Raw genomic sequence first — 15,962 nt, forward strand, 5'->3', positions numbered from 1 at the left:
TGTATGAACAGGCATGAAGTGTGGAGGTTGACTTTGACTTTTTTTTTTTCCTAGAGCCTGGGCCAGGGTCAGGTTCCTGCATGTGGGCTAGGGTGGAGGGTTAGTCCTTTGTTCCGCCACCAAAGGTAGCAAAATCAGCTCACATGTGCAGTGGGAGTGTGCTGGGGCTCAAAGCTGTCAGTCTCACGAAAAAATCAAATCTTCCTCTTATACGGGGAGATGAACGGCGCTACTTGTAAGTAGCCTATTTCACCCTTTGAGGAAGCTTAAGGATTCTAACCCAGGACTGTCTGACCCAAAACTCTCATCACTGTCGAGTCAGGGGCTCAAAGTGTCCATGGACTGGCCCTTAATGCCCATTTCACCAGCACAGCCTCTGAGACCCCCTGCCCTGCCCTGATCCCCTCTTTTTTTCCATCCAAGTCCTGACTCAGCTGCTACAGAGACCAGGATCCAAGCCCAGGAGGGCGGGCTGGGCTGAGAGATGACAACCCCAACTCTGCCCCAGGGAACCTGTTTCTCTCTAGGTCTGGATGGTATCCGGGCCAACCTTACACTCTCTTTGATAGAGACACTTAAAGGGTGTGGAGCCTACCATTGATTCCCACAGGGGATTGAAGACGTGAGAGCTGAACCCTTTTTTTTTCGGGGGGTGGGGGTGGGGAGACAGTTAAGTCCGGAAAGGAGACTGCAAGTCTGAGCCTTTCCATTCTCATGTTTACTAAGTATCTGTACATGACTCACTGGGAAAAATAGATGCTACATCATTTTGTCACTTATAGATGTTCAAAAACAGATAGAATTACCCAGGAATGCTTAATATTCTACTTTCAATAAACTATTTTAATTTTTAAAGTGTCTGTTTTGACAAACTCATTGGTTTTACAGCCTGAAAGAGTGTCATGACTCACCATTTGGAGAATACTTGTCTACCCTGCAGCTGTAATGGGGGCGAGGGGCGGGGGCGGAGGGGGTGAAGAGCAGGGAGAGGAGTGTGCTGCTCACCCCTTGGGAGAGCACAGACATTTAGACTCTGGTATTTCTGCTTTCAGATGCCTCCTCCGGGGTCTCCTGCCTCCTGTCCACTCCCTCACAGGAGACAGACACTGGGATCTTCCACAGACTCAAATCTCACCACTTTCATCCCCTGTTTAGGACCCGACTGGTTGAGCCAGTTGGACCAGCACACAGATCCTTACTGATATTACTGATTTGGCCGCATCTATTAGCAGAAAAATAGTGCATCATCGTGCAGCGTACACAGTTTCAAAAGGAAGATAGGCAATGAAGTGCACCGTCAGCCTCCCTCCTGATCCCCTGTGGCTCTCTCAGGGGACACACTCTCCCCTCCCCCACAGAGCAAGCATATTCAGCACAAGGAAGATGGATTCATGTGGAGGAGACAGTGGGAACCTCTCACTGGTCCTGTTGCCATCACTCTTACAGGGTCATGATCTACGGGAGAGTCTTTGGACTTTTTCATCCAGAATGTCCGTGATACCAATAAGTATGACAACGCCATGGGTTACCTCAATCACTTCTAAGTCATCAATTGCTTACCCAGTGTCCTGCACAACTTCTCCCATTCTCTCATTCAGAGTCTCCTCTCCTCTTCCTGCCCCTCCCCTCCTCTCTCTCCCTCTCCATGAACCAAGTGAAAACAGTGACCTTTGCAGGGCAGCCTCAGCATGAATCTCAGAGCCTGCAACTGTGCCTGAGATGTACAAGCTGCGTGTCCTTGAATAAATGACAACTAAAAAAACAAAACAGAAGTAGACTTAGCAGCCTTCTGGCATGTGAGTTCCTGTCTTGGTTTTAGGAGAGACCCCAGTAACCTGGTAAATTTCTCATTTTGCCCACTTATTCAAATTAGAATTTCCAAATCTATAGTCACTGACTATCAGCTTCCACTCTGCACAAGCAGGCAGGAGTCAGAATCACACTATACAGTGAAGATACTCAGGGAAAGCAGCATTCCAGGAACAGAAACAATGAATTGGTGGTGTGGACAGTTTCTTCTGCTCTCTGGACACAGGCTCCCCATCCAAATGTGTCTTCCACCGGAATGACACCCACTGTGGTCAGGCGAGCAGTGACTGCCCCTGGTCCTTAGGTTGGGAGTGTGAAGTAGGACAGGTTGTTGATGAGCTTGCTCAGGAGAGTTTGAAATTTGGAAAAGAACTTGGGGAAAGTAGAGGACTTGTGGGGTTGGGTGGAGAAGGCATGTTTTGCTATTTCCAGTTGGGAAAGTGGGGATGGCTCCAAGGTGTATCCGATGCCCTCCTTTCTGCTCAAGTGGCTTTATTCCTGGGGGGTGAGAGGGCATTAAGGACTTTTGGATGTACTTTTTGCCATTTTGTTCATTGTTTTCTGGTTGCTTTGTAGTTCCTCTCTCTTCTTCTCCTCTTGCCCTCATTTCCTCTAGTCTAATGACAGTTTAGCGTTTTATTTAGATTTCACTTTCATTATCTTTTGTGTATCTACCATAGGTTTGTTTTTTTAAAATAAATCTTTATTGTTCAGATTATTACAGGTGTTCCTCTTTTTTTTCCCCCATAGCTCCCCTCCACCTGATTCTCTACCCCACCCCATGCCCTTACCCCCCACCACTGTCTTCATCCATAGGTATAAGATTATTGTCCAATCTCTTCCTGCACCCCTCACACCCCCTTCCCCCTGAGAATTGTCAGTCCACTCCCTTTCTATGTCCCTGATTCTATTATATTCACCAGTCCATTCTGTTCTTCAGATTTTTTATTCACTTGATTTTTAGATTCACTTGTTGGTAGGTATGTATTTGATGTCATTTTGTTGTTCATAATTTTTATCTTTACCTTTTTCTTCTTCTTCCTCTTCTTAAAGAACACCCTTCAGCATTTCATGTAATCCTGGTTTGGTGGTGATGAACTCCTTTAGCTTTTTCTTGTCTGTGAAGCTCTTTATCTGACCTTCAACTCTGAATTATAGCTTTGCTGGGTAGAGTAATCTTGGTTGTAGGTTCTTGCTGTTCATCACTTTGAATATTTCTTGTCACTCCCTTCTGGCCTGCACAGTTTCTGTTGAGAAATCAGCTGACAGTCGAATGGGTGCTCCCTTGTAGGTAACTAACTGTTTTTCTCTTGCTGCTTTCAAGATTCTCTCTTTGTGTTTTGCCCTTGGCATTTTAATTATGATGTGTCTTGGTGTGGTCCTCTTTGGATTCCTCTTTACGGGGTTATGTGCACTTCCTCGACTTGTAAGTCTATTTCTTTCACCAGGTAGGGAACGTTTTCTGTCATTATTTCTTCTGATAGGTTTTCAATATCTTGCTCTCTCTCTTCTTCTGGCACCCCAAAAATTCGGATGTTGGTACGCTTAAAGTTGTCCCAGAGGCTTCTTACACTATCTTCATATTTTTGGATTCTTTTTTCTTTTGGTTTTTCTGGTTGGGTGTTTTTTGTTTTCTCATATTTCAGATCTTTGGTTTGATTCTTGGGGTACGTTGATCTACAGTTGAGTTTCTGTATATTCTTTATTTTAGACAGTGTATGCTTAATTTCTGACTGGTCCTTTTCCATTTTTTTGGCATTATCATTAAGGTCCTTGAAGGTCTCACTTAGCTCCTCAGAGGTCTCATCAAGTTTCTCGGTGGTTTTTAGAAGATTCTTGAGTAACCTTATAAATGTGGTTCTGAACTCTATGTCGTCCAGTAGTTTGCTTTCCTCCATTTCTTTCATTTGTGACATGTTTCTTTGTCTTCGCATTTTGTTGCTTCCCTGTGTTGATGGAGTGGCTTTGTGTGGTAGGTGACCTATAGGGGCCAGTAGCTCAGCCTCCCCAATCACCTGATGTGGACGCTTTTGGTACACCCCTTTGTGGGCTGAGTGCAAAGTCTTGGTGTAGTTAAGCCTTGATTGCTGTTGGTACACTGGGAGGAATTGACCTCCAGGCCAATTAGCTGTGAGGACCCGCTGTGTCTACAATGGAAGAACTGCTGTGCTGGAGACACGCTTATGGTGCAGGACTTGTTTCAGTGGGGCTTTGGTGCTCACTGAGTCTGCCTCTTGAATGTGTCGCTTATGGATGTGAGGAGTTGAAATCTGGTGTCTCACACTGACCACTAGGTACACTGGCTTCTGGATCTCCAATGGGGTGCAGGTCTGCTACTGTCTGAGGCCACCCAGCAGGAGCTACAGTGAGAACTACAGTTTTCTCCTCTTTGCTTGGGGTTTGGAGGTTTTGGAGCTGTCTGACCCGGGCTGCAAGTTTGCTAGGTTAAGCTGCGATAGGGCAGGCCATTCATATACTAAAGGTGCTGCTTGGAGCTTGGGTGGGTTCGTAGGTTGTGCGGGGCGGGGTCTCAGGGAGTCACTAGGCTAGGGCGTGGCAAACAGCAATGGCTGCCAGTGAGCCAGCTCTGTGTCTCTGACTGTGTCCCCGCGTCCGGCGCCCCAGCACAGTAAACAATTATTCCTGCGCCCAGCCCTGCAAGCAAGCCTCCCTCACTTTCCGACCAGATGGCAGACAGTCCAGCTTCTCCCCGTAGGAGTTTGGGTCCCCCGTGTCTCCCCAGAAACTGGAGTTCGGAGTAATCGGGAGCTTGTCTCCCTTCGGGTTGAAAAAAGCAGCGGCTCCCAGTCGCCTGTCGCCAGCCCGATTCACGCAACTCCGTACCTCAGCTTTTCAGCACTTGTGCACCTCTCAGTGCTGTTTTCTCTTTCCTTCTAGTTGTAGAACTTCCACTCAGCCAGCTTTCCCGTGGTTCTGGGTGTAGACGTTTTGTCTTTTAGTTGTAGTTTTGAAATCGTTGTGCGAGGCAGCAGTTTAGGTGTTTACCTACGCCGCCATCTTGGATCTTCTCTACCATAGGTTTTTGTTTTGTGGTTATCATAACTCTCACACATATCAGCCTATATGTATTTCTGTCTATTTTTAAAAGTGTATTTTTATTGATTTCAGAGAGGAAGGGTGAGGGAGATAGAAAAAGAAACATCAATGATGAGAGAGAATCATTGATCGGCTGCTTTCTGCTTGCCTTCCTATTGAGGATCGAGCCTGCAACCCAGACACGTGTCTTAAGTGGGGATGGACCCATGACCTCCTGGTTCATAGGTCAATGCTCAAACACTGAGCCACAACTGCCAAGTTATACCTGTCTATTTTAAGTAGATAACAATTAAGTTTAAGCACTATTAAGCCACTTTCCCCCCCCCCCATGTTTTATGTTTTTGATGTTTCATATTCTTTTGTGCATTTCTTAACTATAGTGTCCATGGGAGGAGGTGAGTTTAGGACCTTTCTATGTCACCATCTTGAGCTATTCTCCTCTAAGTGATTTTTGAAATGGGAATTCAAATCACAACTCCTAGGACTTACAACTTTACTATAATGATGATAATTCTTAAAATAGAACAAACGTGTTGATAAGGGCGTGGGAAATTGTAAACCTCGTACTTGGCTAGTGTGAATGTAAAATGGTACAAGCACAGTGGAAAACTTTTTTTTTTCCTCCCAAAGTTAAACATAAAATTAGCATGTGAATGAGCAATTCTACTTTTGGGAACAAAACCAAAATAAATTAAATGGTTGTTCAAAAATTACTTGTTCACAAATGTTCATAGTAGCATTAATCACAAGAGTCAAAAGGTGGAAACATCACAAATGTCCATCAGTCAGTAAATGGTGAAAATGAAGGTGGTATGTACATATAATAAAATGTTATTTCTCATGAGAAAGGAAGGACTGATCCACGCTACAACATGGATGAATCTCAGGAACTTTGAGATAAGTGAAAGAAGCCAGACACACAGCATATATTGCACCTTTCCATCCATATGAAAAATCCAAAGTAAGTAAAGACATCAAGACTGAAAGCAGATGAATGGTTTCTAGGGTCTGGGAGGAGGGTGGAAAGGGCAATGATTGCTCAATGATTGCAGCGGGTGTAGGAGGTGTTGAAGATGTTCTGGTGATGGTTACACAGCATCTTGAATTCACTGAATGCCACTGAACTTACATTGGTTAAATGGTAAACTGTGTTATGTGAATTTTAACACACATACAAAAACGAAGAGTAAGAACATTTGAATGGGTGCCTGTGTCCAGAGAGCAGAAGGAATTGTCCACACCACTGGTGCTCACCACTGTGATCTGTCTCATTATTTCTGTTGCTGAAATGTTACTTTCCACGAGTATCTTTACTTTAGAGTGTGATTCTGATTCCAGTCTGCTTGTGCAGAGTGGAGGCAAGCAGGTTAAACTGAATCTACAATAATTTTTTTAAAATTCTATCACTGACAGTATTACAAAGTCCTGTGGCATGGCCTTAATGCTGGGCCACAGGTCAAGGGGGCAGCAATGCCACCAGCCCTCTGTACCAAGCTGTTGCCAAGGGGATTCACCAGCTACCTTTCCCCCCCGCTCAACCCAGCCCCCGCATCACCCCAGGCCTTCCCCTCACTATGGTCTGTGCCCATGGGTTATGCATAAATTCATATAAATCCCTGCGTTATGCCCAGTCGGCATGGCTCAGTGGTTGAGCGTGGACCTATATGAACCAGGAGGTTAGGGTTTGATTCCCGTCAGGGCACATGCCTCGGTTGTGGGCAGCCAATCAATGATTCTCTCATCACTGAAGTTTCTATCTTTCTCTCCCTCCCCCTTCCTCTCTGAAATCAATAAAGATATATTTTTAAAAATTCCTGGGTTAATCTCTTCCTGTCCCCCCTGAGATCTGTCAGTCTGTTCCATGCATCAATGCCTCTGGACCTTCTTTGTTTGTCAGTTTACTTTGTTCATTAGATTCCACATATGAGCAAGATCATGTGACATCTGTGTAGAGATTTTACTGCCTCAAAGTTGCTGCCAAACTGAAAGCTGCAACTGCCCTGCAAGAGTGTCTCCACATCCTCAGCCTTGAATTCATCAAATTAGCAAATGGTTTAGTGATTGCTTCTCTGGCAAACTATGCTCCTGCATCAAGAGTTGGTTTGTTCATTAAAACAGGCAGTGGTGCCGAAACCAGTTTGGCTCAGTAGATAGAGCATCAGCCTGCGGACTGAAAGGTCCCAGGTTCAATTCCGGCCAAGGGCACATACCTTGGGTTGCAGGCACATCCCCAGTGGGAGGTGTGCAGGAGGCAGCTTATCGATGTTTCTCTCTCATCGATGTTTCTAACTCTCTATCCCTCTCCCTTCCTCTCTGTAAAATATCAATAAAATATATTTAAAAACAAACAAACAAACGAACAAAAAAACACACAAAAAAAGAGAACAAAAAAACACACAAAAAAAGAGAGGCAGTGGGTCCCAGGTCTCTGAGAACTCAGGAACCTCCCATTGTCTTCCTCTTGCATCCGGTCTGACTACAGAAGGAGCAGCGTCTTTCAGGATAAACCACGGAATTGTAGCAGTCGGTGGTAAACTCAAGGTGACTTCAACAGGGAAACTGTGGCGTGCCTTGTGGGGGATGACATCAATATTCTAATGGAGTTCCTGCTCAGTGTCCCCACAGCACCTGAGTGTCATTGGTAGGAGGTAACGGCCCTTCAGTCTCAGCTAAGGATGGACACAGCTGTGGCTTTTCAGAACCCACAGGCTCATATCATGGAAAATTTGCATGCCGCAGCTCACCGAAATGCCTTGGCTAGTTCCTTGCATTGTTTGGATTATGGGATTGGAAACATGACGCCAAAGGAGTTGAATTACTATGTTCAGAACCATTTTTCAAGTATAGGAATGGCTTTGTTTGGACTTGGTGTGAGTCATCTGTCAGAAGCAAGTTGCTGAAAGGTTTCTGAACATGAGGGGTGGGCTTGGTTTATCTGCAAATGCAAGACACCATGGAGGTGAACTTAGAGAACAGAATGGAGACGGTCTCCTCGGTGCTGCTTTTGTAGCTGAAAGTGCTGTCACAGGAAGTGCAGAGGCAAATGCACTTAGTGTCCTCCGACATGGCCTTGGCGCTGGGCCACAGGTCAAGGGGGCAGCAATGCCACCAGCCCTCTGTACCAAGCTGTTGCCAAGGGGATTCTCCAGCCACCTGACCTTTCCCCTTTTAATGCCAGTTACTTGGATTCTGGACTCTTTCGGATTTACACTATCTCCCAGGCGGCAGCTGCTGGAGATGTTATCAAGGCTGCTTACAACCAAGCGAAAACAATTGCTCAAGGAAACCTTTCCAATACCGATGTCCAAGCTGCCAAGGACAAGCTGACAGCTGGGGACCTAATGTCAGAGGAGCTGCCTGAGGGTTTCCTGGTTGAAGTCTGGCCTGGGCTCTCCTTGCTGGTTCATACATGTAACCAACCGCAGCCCCTCTGATTTCCCAGGCAGCTGATGCTGATGCCGCAAATGCTGGGAAGAAGTTAGTTTCTGGCCAGAAGGCAAGGGCAAGGGCAGCGGTGGAAACGTGGGGGATGCACCTTTTGTTGATGATCTGTAATACGGAAACTCGTCCCAAGAAAGAGCTGGACGCTTTCTCAACCCAGAGCAGCGAACACATGGAACTCACAAGTCTATAATGTACCATTTATCTTTCTTTCCAATGAGGAGAAATATCTTTAAAAGTATTAAGGCACTGCACCAGTTCATTTTGCTCAGTTAGATAAGGCATCAGCCTGCGGACTGAAGGGTCCTGGATTCAATTCCAGTCAAGGGCATATGCCTGGGTTGTAGGCTCGATCCCCAGTAGTGTGCATGCAGGAGGCAGCCGATCAATGATTCTCTCTCATCATTGATATTTCTATATCTCTCTCCCTTTCTCTTCCTCTCTGAAATCCATATATATATATATATATATATATATGGCTAATATGCAAAGTGTCTCCTTGCGACGCAGAACATGGCAGGCATCAGTGATGTGGCACTGGCAGCAGGCAGCAGTGGAGGTGCTGCCAGTGGCGGCAGGAGTGGGTGGAGGAGGGGGGGCGCCGCCTGGCTCCTGTGTGCTGAGGGAGCGAGGGAAGGAGGAGGGGTGGGAGGCTGGAAGGCAGAAAATCTGATTGGCCCTGATCGCTGGCCAGGCCTAGGGACTCTACCTGTGCATGAATTTCATGCACCGGGACTCTAGTAAAAATATATATTTTTAAAAACAACAAGGTATAAATGCAGGTGATTGTCTCCAGCTGACCTAAAGTCCATAAACATTCTAAGTGTTAAAAAGACAGAGAGTGAGAGTAGGGAGACAGAGAAGGACCATCGTGCATGATCCCTGGAGCACATGGATGAGGAGGGGCACAGACACTGAAGTGGAGGAACAGAAAGTGGGGGAAGGCGGGGAGGCCTGCAGCTGTGGGACACACGGGCTGAGCCATCGGAGACACTTTGGGTTGTAACAGGAGCCATAAAAAGTTGAAGGCAATGAGGACCATGCAAGGTGTACAGGGAACATGGACACAATAGGAAGGGGGTCTCTGAGGGAGCTGTTGGTGGGAGTGCACAGGACTGTGTGCTAAGGCTTCTCTGATGCCTTCAGAAGGGCCCCCACAGGGTGCAAACCCCAGACTCGCACCCCAGAGCCTCAATGCTGTTGAGTTCCTGGCTGACAGTGTTCACAAATCTCAGGAGCAGCTGTTTTCTCATCAACACAGCCTCCCAGACCCCTGCCCTGCCCTGATCTCCCTCCCTCTCCTTGCCTTTTAGTGACTCAGCTATGTGATCAGGAGTGTGGGCTGGGCTGCATCTATTCAGACACAACCCCAACCGTTCCCTAGAGAATGTTTCCTTTCTCATCCTGCAGGCACCCCAGATTTGGGCAGCGGCCATTGGCCTGGGTCCCAGGCTGCCTGGAGCTGTCCCAGGAAATGAGTGGGTTCAGTCTGAAATGGGTGCACTTATTGTCTGTCTCCCCACTCTCACTCTCTGTCTATCTGGGCCTGGGCTCCAGGTGGAAGGAGTCTGGGAGAGCGAGTGCTGCAAGTTCCCTTGGGCAGAGACCAGGGAGGCAGGAACTTTCCAAACTAGGGAAGAAGGTGTAGATGGCACGTCAGCCTACAGGAGTGGCAGGTCACGCTTCCCAGGCCCGAAAGAGAACCTTGTCCTTGCTGGAATGGGGCTAGGGTGTCCCTGAGGATGAATTCCTGCAGGAGCTGGGGCAGGGGCTCCCAGTCCTCAATGCATGGGGTGACCTGAGCTCACAGAACTCAGTGTCCCTCAGGGGAGCCATTCATTCTCATCTGCTGTGTTCACATCCTGACCCCAGTGTTACTCTGTCTTTTAGGGGAACTCCCACATCCATCCATCTTCCTCTGAACATGATGCTAAGGTCAAAGCCTTGGAGAATCTACTGAAGGTGGTGGAATTTCTCTCACAGAACTTTATGGACCAGTAATACTGATAATGACATAGACCACACCACCAAACTAAGATTTCTATCCCCCGCTCTCTCCCCTCGCTCTTGGCCTTTGGCCTCTCATTGTGGCTTTTGAATAGCCTACCCACCCCTGCCTCACCTGGTCAGAAACAAAGCCTGGGCCATATAAGGTACGAAGTGGACGTGTGCTCCTCTATACATGACACCAATGAAGACACAGAGAAGGAGACCAGCAAGAGGACTCTGGGGCAGTGAGAAGGGGGGATCTTCCAGGGCCTTTCCCCTGGTTCTGTTTCATGAGCCACCACAGCTTCCTCCCTACATTTTTCCTCCTTTCCCCAACCTTGTCCAACCTGGAATTTCCAAGTGTGAAAATCATCACTTTCACCTGAATAAGCTGAGCTGTGGTTTAGTGAGCAGCTCCTGGTCAGGGCTCTGAGGTCAGGGAGCTGAGAGCACCCTCCCACCCACAAACCCCAAGGATGTAAGAGGTTAGCAATGTGCGAAAGACAGTGGGGAAAGTAGTAGAGTCATAGGATGTGATGGAAAAACTGGTGGATTCATCCTGGAAGAGTGGAGTGGCTCTGAGGCGTGTCCTGCTTGCTGAGGAGACCCTGGTGCTGGGCACGAGTGGGAGGCATTTCGGGAAAGTATCATGGGTGGTGGGGGGGGAGGTCCTTCTTCTCCTGGCTCTCAGAGGATTCCATGGTGCCAGAGACGATGTCTGGGTCCTCCTAAGCCAAGGGCCCAGCGTGTCTCCACAGGCCTGGCCAGGAGACAGGAGCCTGGATGACATCACCCGCCCTTATCAGAGATAAAAGCACCTGCGGGAACTGCAGACCTTCTGATTCCGCTGCAGCCAACCCAGAGCCATGACTCCCCGATGCTACATCCTGGGTAAGGAGGACCCCACCCCAATTCCCTCGGAGCCCAGCTGCAGTCTCAGCCACCACCCCATCCCTACCTCAACCTACTTCTCCTCCTTAGCACCAGGCCTTACCCGATCCATCTCCCCAATATCATGTCCATCCACATCTAGGATTCGGTTTTGAAACTCAGGCCCAATGCCACCCATACCCCACTTTCCCACTCCAACCCCCAGTCTTCTAGACTTTCCTGTGGGTCATCTCCATAGCAACCCCAGTCAGCTCAGCCCCCTGAGTGCACCTGGGCCTCCTGCTCTCAATGCCTGCCCAGGAAACACCCACATCCCCCAGAAGCTTAAACCCATTTCTCCCAAGAATCCTGCCAGCACCCCTCACATTTCACAGGTCCATAATCCCAAGACTCCTGAACACAGGTGACCAGATCCCACTCTGGATGCTCCTATCCTTTCCCTGAGTCTCAGTCAGAACAGAGACCACCCCCCCCCCCAACACCTTCCCCTGCCCCAGGGGGACCCAAGCCTGTCCCTTCAGCCGCACCTTATCCAGCTCCTCCCCCACAGCTGTCTTGGCCGCTCTCTGCATCATCAGCCTCCTCTGTTCACAAGGAGCCCCAGGTGAGTGCAAGAGAAACAGAAACACTCTGGTGGCGGGTGGCTTCCAGAGGGCCCCCGCATGGGCCCTGCCTGCCCTGCCATCTGGGCCACACCAGCTCTGTCTCCTCCAGTGTCCCCCACGGGTGCTCACCTGATGCTGTGCCACTCACACTCCAGATGTGGGGACAAGTTCTACGACCCCCAGCAGCACTGTTGCTATGACGATGCTGTGGTGCCCTTGAGCAGGACCCGGAAGTGTGGGAACTGCACCTTCAGGGTCTGCTTTGAGCAGTGCTGTGCCTGGTCACTCAAACCCCAGGAGACCTTCGTGGTAAAAGTTAGAGGCCAGGACTGTTCCTTGGGCCCATCCTTGGACGACAGGGTTTGTTCCAGGTAAGGTCCTGTCCCCTTCACAGGTATGGGGCTTGTTGGGGACTGGGGAGGGTGTGGAAACCCGGACTGTGCATGACACAACCTCCCTGCCCTGTTCTGGCTGTCCCCTACCCCTGTCCACCTGCTCTAGTCAATCTCTGCCTTTTGCTCCTTTTGGTTTTATTTCCCTCTCATCCTCCTTGCTGTCCTTCTGTGTCTCTCTTTTCCACTCCCCTGTCCATAACCATCTGTCCCTGCATTTCTGGCCTTCTCTCTCCGCAGTGTCAGCTTACCGAGGACGGGTGACCAGATGACTGCGGACTCTGCTTCCTCAGGGAGCCTGGAGACGGACCCCTGGTGCTGACGGAGCCGGGACTGCAGGGGATATCTGGGGACAGGAGGTGCTCAGAGTCTATGTGCCCGTCCTGTGCTTGCTCCTCTCGCACTCTAACTCTGTCCTAAGTGGTGACGGTCCCTTTCTATGATTCTGGACAATCGTGAGAGATTGTTTTGCTGATGGAGGTCCCGAGGTCCCCAACCCCCACAGCTCATATCATGAGGCAGAACCCCATTACCTTCGGCTCCTTTCCACCTGGCGCCAAACACACGGCACTTAATAAACTTTGCAATTTTACCTGTTCTGTCCCGGCTCATGAACGGTTGGGAAGGGTCCTAAGTGGTGGACATGGGTCCTTTCTCTGGCTCCCAGGGGTCACAGGAATGTCCACGTTTCCCATGTAAGAACAACTGTCAGGTGTTCCCCAGGATCTGCGGGTTTCACGGAATAACAGTTGCATCCCAGTCACCGGGATCCAGTTCTTGTTTCCATCCCACCAGGGAGTAGGACAGGGAGGGGGACGCGGCCACAGGGAGGGAGGGGCTTTGGCGCTGCATCTGTCCCCCACCACCTGCCTAGCCCAGTGGAGGGAGGTGAGGCCAGTACGCCCCCTGGCGGGAGGCGGGCGCAGGGCGGGCAGGCGCTATGAGTCAGAACCAGGGAGGAGCCCCCAGCGCTGGGGAAGGAAAAGGTGCCTCTCCTGCACCCCAACCCCAGGGCTGGGCTCTCCACGTGTCCCCACCAGCCAGTGGGCTGTGGTGTGGGAGGCTGGAACTCTCACAGGAAGAACTGACTTGCCTCCAAAAGAAGGTCTGGGCGTCATCCAAAGAGGTGTGAGCATTTCCAATTGGCTTTCACCCAAACCGCGGGTGGACACTCCTCCCCGAGCTCCTGGGCTCACCCAGCCACAAACACGGGCGGGAACCGCGGTCACAGGCGTCGGGCTCTGTGTTGTCTGAGGTCGAACTTCCCTAAAAAACAGGGCTTCAGGGAGGAGAGGCGTCCAGGACACGTGGTGAGGAGCACAGTGAACCAGGCCACGCCCCTCAGCCTGTAGGGTGGTGATTGGGCCTGGAAGGGCATATCCAGGACCTTGGACAGAGGTTGCAAATGCCTAGTCCTCTCCAGATTCTAACTTCTGAAAGAAATGAAGACTATTTTCCGTGTACTAATTTTATTTGTAAACAATCATATGCAAATTGGACAGGAAAGGCAGGGACTTTTGGGTCAGTGAGTGGGGTCTCCCCAAACCGGGCTCAGAGGAACCTGCCCCTCCCGCCCCCACTTTCTGTTTCCGGCCTTTGGGAAATCTGGTGTCCTGGGTAAGGCCCAGGCTGAGGTGCTTGAGCTGAAATGGCCTTTGGTTGAAGCTTCAGACATCTCCAAGCTGTTAGATCCCCCACTGCCACCACTGACTGGGGGGCTCTGAGGGTCAACCCTTCCCCATCCGAGGAGGCCAGAGCCTCAGGGACTGGCCACTCTGACCTTTCTTTCTACTCTGTGTGACTAAGTCCAGACCTGTCCCTTCCCAGAATCCTCCACAGGGAAATAAATAAAATAAAAAGCGAAGCTTCTCCCTGCTGGAGGCTAAGTCCAAATAAATGCGAAAAGTCCTCAAAAGGCTGATGGGCTTTGATATTCAGCAGGGCTGACTATCACCATTATATTACCCTTTCTTTGGCTTTGTCTAGGGAAACCTGTAGCAACGCACCGCTAATGACTGCTAGCATGGCAAGGCGTCTTTACCATCCCCCATCTCTGGACTGTTTCTCCTCTGTCTCCTCAGCGTGCTGCTTGGGGACACTGCTATCTGTGGCTGGAGTAGTCTGGCCAGTTCCTCTCTCAGATCCATTGTTGCAGGAATCCGCACGGGCTTGGAGGAGTCTTCTGGAAATATACAAGCATATTCTCAACCAAAGGTTAATAAAGGAACCTTTCTATAAAGCAGACCCGGGATCTTTTCATTTGGCCCAAACCATTTTCCTTTGGCTTAGTCTGACACCGTGTGTGTCTTGCCATCAGCATTGCAAGTGAAGAAAAAATTTAAAGTAAAAAATTTAAGTAATTAAGGCTTGATGTAATTTACTTACAGGAGATTACTCCATCTCCCCATGCTCGGCCAAGTTTTCCTCCCTCAAATGCACACTATGATAGTGTCAGTGTGACCTTCCAGAAGGTTCCGTGCCTGGAAGCGCATGTCTGCATGGACATGATGGGGGCAGCAGGTGCTGGGGGAGGAGGAACTCTGCAGCTGGAGTGCCCAGGGCAGACCCTGCCTCTCCTATGACGTGTGTGATTCTGGGAGTAACGATTGCCTCTGTGTCTCAGTTTCATCCTTTGTAAAATGATGATGAAAACCAGATCAAATGAATCAAAATTGTAAAGGATTTACAAAATGTGCCTGGAATATATGAAAGGTGTCCGTGTTTGGTGAAAAATAAACCTTTTGTTCTCTGTTTTAGTTTATGTGCATAAATAACTCATTATTTTGCCTTTTAACATAAAAAAAATAGTTTAACCCTAGCTGGTTTGGCTCATTGGGTAGAGCGTTGGCCTGTGGACTGAAGGGTCCTGCTTTAAATTCAGGTCAAGGGCACATGCCCAGTCTGTGGGCTTGATCCCCACAAGCCCCAGTAGGGGGCGTGCAGGAGGAAGCCAATCAATCATTCTATCTCATCATTGATATTTCTATCTCTCTTCCCTCTCCCTTCCTCTCTGAAATCAATAGAAATATATGTTTTAAAAAAGTAGTTTAGAAATATTTCCATGGGAGGACTTTCTAATGGCAGAAAATTAGTGCAGTGTCTGAATGTATCAAGATATTTAATCCAATGTCCTTTTCAAAATATATGCCAAAGACTAATTTCATGGAAAATGTTCATAACATAATGTCAAAGGAAAAAGAGCCAAGATACCTCATTTCATAGAGCCCAGTCCCCCCTCCCCCACACACTGATTTTAGATATAGGAAGGAGGGAGGGAGGGACAGTGGCAGGGAGGAAAGGTGGAAAGGAGGGAGGGAGAAGAGAAAGATTTGTTGTGCCACATATTAATGCATTCATTGGTTGATTCTTGTATGTTCCCTGATCTGGGATCAAACCCGAAATCTTAGTGCATTGAGAGGACACTGTAACCAACTGAACCACTCGGCCAGGGCAGCCCAGTTTTAAAAAATTTGTGCTCCTGGTAACTTGTGTTTTTTTTGTTTGTTTGTTTGTTTTGTTTGTTTGTTTGTTTTTTAGGGACAGCAAATATGACAGGCTGCCTGACTCCACACTTGGATGACATCCATGTAGCTAATAAATCTACACACGTGTTGTTGTTTTTCCCAGTGCTTAGTTTTAATCTTTTATCATTAACTAGAGGCCTGGTGCATGAAAATTGTGCACTCAGAGGCGGGGGGAGGTCTCTCAGCCCGGCCTGCACCCTCTTGCAGTCCGGGAGCCCTCAGGAGATGTCTGACTGATGGCTTATGGCCCGCTC

General features: G+C 48.8%; 1 protein-coding gene and 1 pseudogene across 2 annotated transcripts; both read left to right on the forward strand.

The window, feature by feature from the left end:
* The first annotated feature begins 5,667 nt into the window (after positions 1-5,667).
* Positions 5,668-8,281, forward strand: LOC308235372 (cytochrome b-c1 complex subunit 2, mitochondrial-like; annotated as a pseudogene). The gene is made up of 3 exons: positions 5,668-5,676; positions 6,819-6,990; positions 7,277-8,281. The product of its transcript is annotated as a cytochrome b-c1 complex subunit 2, mitochondrial-like (transcript).
* A 2,881-nt stretch (positions 8,282-11,162) lies between these two features.
* On the forward strand, positions 11,163-12,448 carry LOC308235373 (insulin growth factor-like family member 1; the record flags this gene model as incomplete). The annotated part of the gene is made up of 4 exons (XM_080644136.1): positions 11,163-11,187; positions 11,738-11,791; positions 11,902-12,101; positions 12,425-12,448. 4 exons carry the CDS (start codon positions 11,163-11,165, stop codon positions 12,446-12,448), a joined length of 303 nt encoding a protein of 100 aa, XP_080500262.1.
* Positions 12,449-15,962: the final 3,514 nt, after the last annotated feature.

The sequence above is a fragment of the Plecotus auritus genome (assembly GCF_963455305.1).
Source record: "Plecotus auritus genome assembly, chromosome: 10".
Lineage (NCBI taxonomy): Eukaryota > Metazoa > Chordata > Mammalia > Chiroptera > Vespertilionidae > Plecotus > Plecotus auritus.